Below are 3,788 nucleotides of genomic sequence, written 5' to 3' on the forward strand. Positions count from 1 at the left end.
GAGATGGTCGAGATCCACGTCGGGTCAGAGGCCGCAAGGGCACGACTCGGTCCAATGCTGCGGCGGCAGTTGTCTCCCAGGCCGCCGCCTGATTTTCCGCCGAGTCGTGGACTAGATCCTCCGGATATGGCCCAAGCTCCATCAGGAACCTCTCAGGGTCCATCAGTCGCCTGGGACGGAACCATCTAGGCGGTTCTGTTGTTAACGTCCCCACGGTCAAGTGATCAAAATTCAGATGCTTGGCAACTGGCATGTACTTATGACGGTTGCAGTGTCCTGGGGTCATGCAATCCCCTTTTGCGAACTTCTGACCAGCAAAGTCAATGGGGGAAACCCATACCATTTCAGGCCACAATTCAGGCAGTCCTCAACTTACAGCAGTTTGTTTAGTGACTTTTCGAAGTTACAATGGCACTGAATAAAGTGACTCATGATAACTTTTTGCACTTGTGACCGTTGCAGCATCCCCACGATTTACATTTGGATGCTTGACCACTGACTCACATTTATGACGGTCACAATGTCCTGGGCTCATGTGATCCCCTTTTGCAACTTTCTGATAAGCAAAAACAACGTGGGAAGCCACATTCACTTAACAACTGTGTTACTAATTTAACAACTGCAGTGATTCACTAAACACCTTTGGCATGAAAGGTCGTAATAAAGTGCAAAACTCATTTAACAAATGTCTCACTTAACAACATAAATTTTGGGCTCAGTTGTGGTCATAAGTCGAGGACTACCTATAAAACAAATTACTGTGATTTTTACAAGATGCTAAAAGAATGGTTAGATTTCCCCTGAATGAGTGCCGTGCATGCCTTTTTTATAGTGATTAAGACTAAGACTTTTTTTGTATTACATCAAGCCAACAGATATATAAACTTTAAAATGTATTTTAGTGACTTATGATCTTTTTCACACTTAAGACCATTGCAGCATCCCTCACGATCACATGATCAAAATCTGGATACTTGATAACTGGTTTGTATTTATGACAGTCACAGTGTCCCGGGGCCACGTGATCCCCTTCTGCGGCCTTCTAATGACGTCAATGGGGAAGCCAGATTCACTTAACAACTGTGTTACTAACTTAACAACTGCAGTGATTCGCTTTACTGCAGTGATTCACATGAAAGCTCATAAAAAAGTACAAAACTCACTTAGCAACTGTCTTGCTTGACAACAAAAATTATGGGCTCAACTGTGGTCATAAGGTAAGGACTATTTGTACTACTTTATAAGTAACTCAAGGCAGCAAACATACTTAATGAAAGATTTGCTACAAATATAAACTGGAAACATAACTTGGTTACTGGGATGTGCATGAATGCTCCAGGCCACAGGTGGAGAACGATGGCTTTTATGACTTGTGGACTTCAATTCCCAGAATTCCCCAGTCAATTCAATTTTGGAAATTGAAGCGCACCTGTCTGAAAGTTGCCAAGGTTGGGAAACTCTGTCTAGGCCTACTGAATTATCACTTCCTTTAGCTTTCAAAAGGGGTTTATAAGTCAAAAGGCAGCATTTATCAATGGAATACAAATTAATCAAATCAATAGATTGGAGGAGTGGGGAGAGTGACAGAATTATAGCAGAGTGGAAGGATAAATCTGGGCCCGGCCTCCATCTGGATGGTCCTGCCCAACTGACCTGTGCCGGTGGGCGTGGCTTGTCCCAGAAGGGCGTCTGAGTTCTGGGTGGTGACCACCGCAGTCGTCCCTGCTCCGGCAGAAGTGCTGGTGTCGGCCACTGCGGTGGCAGGGTAATAAGTGTAGTGGGTCTCAGTGGCCGTGGCTTCGGAGTCCACTGCATCTTCGCTTGTGAATGCTCCTTGGATGACAGCCTAGGGGAGAAGCTCCAGAGAGTGACTTCAAGATTTGTGGACTTCAACTCCCAGAGTTCCCCAGCTAGCCACAAGTCTTAAAGTTGCCAATTTGGAGACTCCTGATCTAGAGTCAAGTAGGGAACATGCTCTAGGACCTTGGCCACCTGAAGAGGTAAGGACTTCAACTCCCAGAATTCTCCTCTCCTTCCTGGCAGCAACCCAGCTGCAGTCAGGCGATTCAGCCCAACAACAGGGCTGCTTTCCCTTTCCCAGGAGGACCCACCTTCCTATCCTCCAAATGGCCTACCTGGGTCATGGACTGCGTCGCAGGGTAGCCGCTGATGGCCCCACTGCCCTCCGTCTGGCCATCCAGCTGGCCCTCGGCCACCTGTATGACTCTGTACATCAGCTGGAGGAAAGAGCAAAAAGAAGATTCAATTCGGGGTGGTGAACGTGGTAAACTAAGAATGGGGAACTTTGATATTTTTTATTTGTATCCTGCCTTTATTATTTTTATAAAAACCTCAAAGCTACAAACATATCCAACACACTTTCCTCCTATTTTCTCCACAACAACCCTGTGAGGTGGGTTGGACTGAGAGAGAGACAGACTGGCACAAGATCACCCAGCTGGCTTTTGTACCTAAGGCGGGACTAGAACTCACCATCTCCTGGTGATTGGCCCAAAGTCACCCAATCAGGTTTCATGTCTAAGGTGGAACTAGAATTCACTGTCCCCTAGTGATTGGGCCAAAGTCACCCAGCCAGCTTTCATGCCTGAGGTGTGACTAGAACTCACCGTCTCCTGGTGTCACCCAACTTGGATTTCAAATGAGGAAGCTAGATTCACTTAATAACCATGTTATTAACATAACAGCTGCAGTGATTCACTTAACAACTGTCGCAAGAAAGGTCGTAACATGGGGCAAAAGCCATTTAACAACTGTCCCACTTAGGAACAGAAATTTTGGGCTCAACTGTGGTCATAAGGACTACAATTTGTTTTTTCCCCTTTAAAAAAGATACAAAGTCAGAATCATCACATCCATGTCATCTTGAACAGATAGAAAAATTACAAGCAGGTTTGCAATTGACACAATCAAGGACCTGCAATCCGTTTCGGAAATAAATACCAAATAGCAAGCAGAGACCCTGGAAATGACTTTTTTTCTGATTTTTTTTTTTTTAGAGAACCCCAAGGCCAGCTAATGCTTACAAATGTTAAATCCATATTTGCAGGCAGCAACGATGCAAATAAGCGAGAAAGTCCCTTTGTGCAAACCAAATTCTGTTTTAGAAGAATATGTTAGCACAGGGAGCCAGCAGCACAGAGATGCTATTTAGACCAGTGTTTCTCGACCTCAGCAAGTTTAAGATGGGTGGACTTCAACTCCCAGAATTCTACCCATCTTAAAGCTGTTCAGCTTGAGAAACTCTGGTCTGGATCCTTGCTGAGTGGCAAACAAGGAGACCTTCTGGCAGCTGCTCACAGCACCTTACCTGAGCACCTCCATTCTCTGCTCGGAAGACATATTTGATGTTGGGATCCGGAAAGGTGGCTGCCGACTGGATGCTCGCAATGGCCACACTGGTGGGATCTTCACCTGTCGCTACTGCTCCTTCAGGAAAGAAGAGAAAGGGGCCGTAAAATAGGGCTGAAGCTCCCATTTTAATTCCCACCCTTCCCCAGGACTGTGCAGTGCAGATAGTCCTCAACTTACAGTCATTCGTTTAGTGACTGTGTGTTCTGTCCCAGCCTACTTGAGCTCCTTGTTAAGTTCACAAGGAGAAAACCCCTCTTCAAATCAAGCAGGCAGAAACCGCAGGACAAACCCAAACCCCTTTTATTACTCACAGATCTGAGGAAAACAAACACAGTTCATCACAACTTGATTCTTACCCGAACAGTTGCCTTTGGCAACCAGCACCTCCCACACCTCCCCTTTTATTATGCAGCCAA

At 45.7% G+C, this 3,788-nt stretch overlaps 1 protein-coding gene across 1 annotated transcript in view; it reads right to left on the reverse strand.

The window, feature by feature from the left end:
- Window positions 1–3,788, reverse strand: part of USF1 (upstream transcription factor 1) — a 25,569-nt gene that overhangs the window by 10,413 nt on the left and 11,368 nt on the right. Inside the window, exons 4-6 of the mRNA XM_015824833.1 lie at window positions 3,329–3,447; window positions 2,136–2,237; window positions 1,654–1,846 (exon numbers count right to left, since the gene is read on the reverse strand). Coding sequence (XP_015680319.1) covers window positions 1,654–1,846; window positions 2,136–2,237; window positions 3,329–3,447 — 414 coding nt within the window. The remainder of the gene's footprint in view (window positions 1–1,653; window positions 1,847–2,135; window positions 2,238–3,328; window positions 3,448–3,788) is intronic.

The sequence above is a fragment of the Protobothrops mucrosquamatus genome, unplaced genomic scaffold, assembly GCF_001527695.2.
Source record: "Protobothrops mucrosquamatus isolate PMUCROS unplaced genomic scaffold, P.Mucros_1.0 scaffold2371, whole genome shotgun sequence".
Lineage (NCBI taxonomy): Eukaryota > Metazoa > Chordata > Lepidosauria > Squamata > Viperidae > Protobothrops > Protobothrops mucrosquamatus.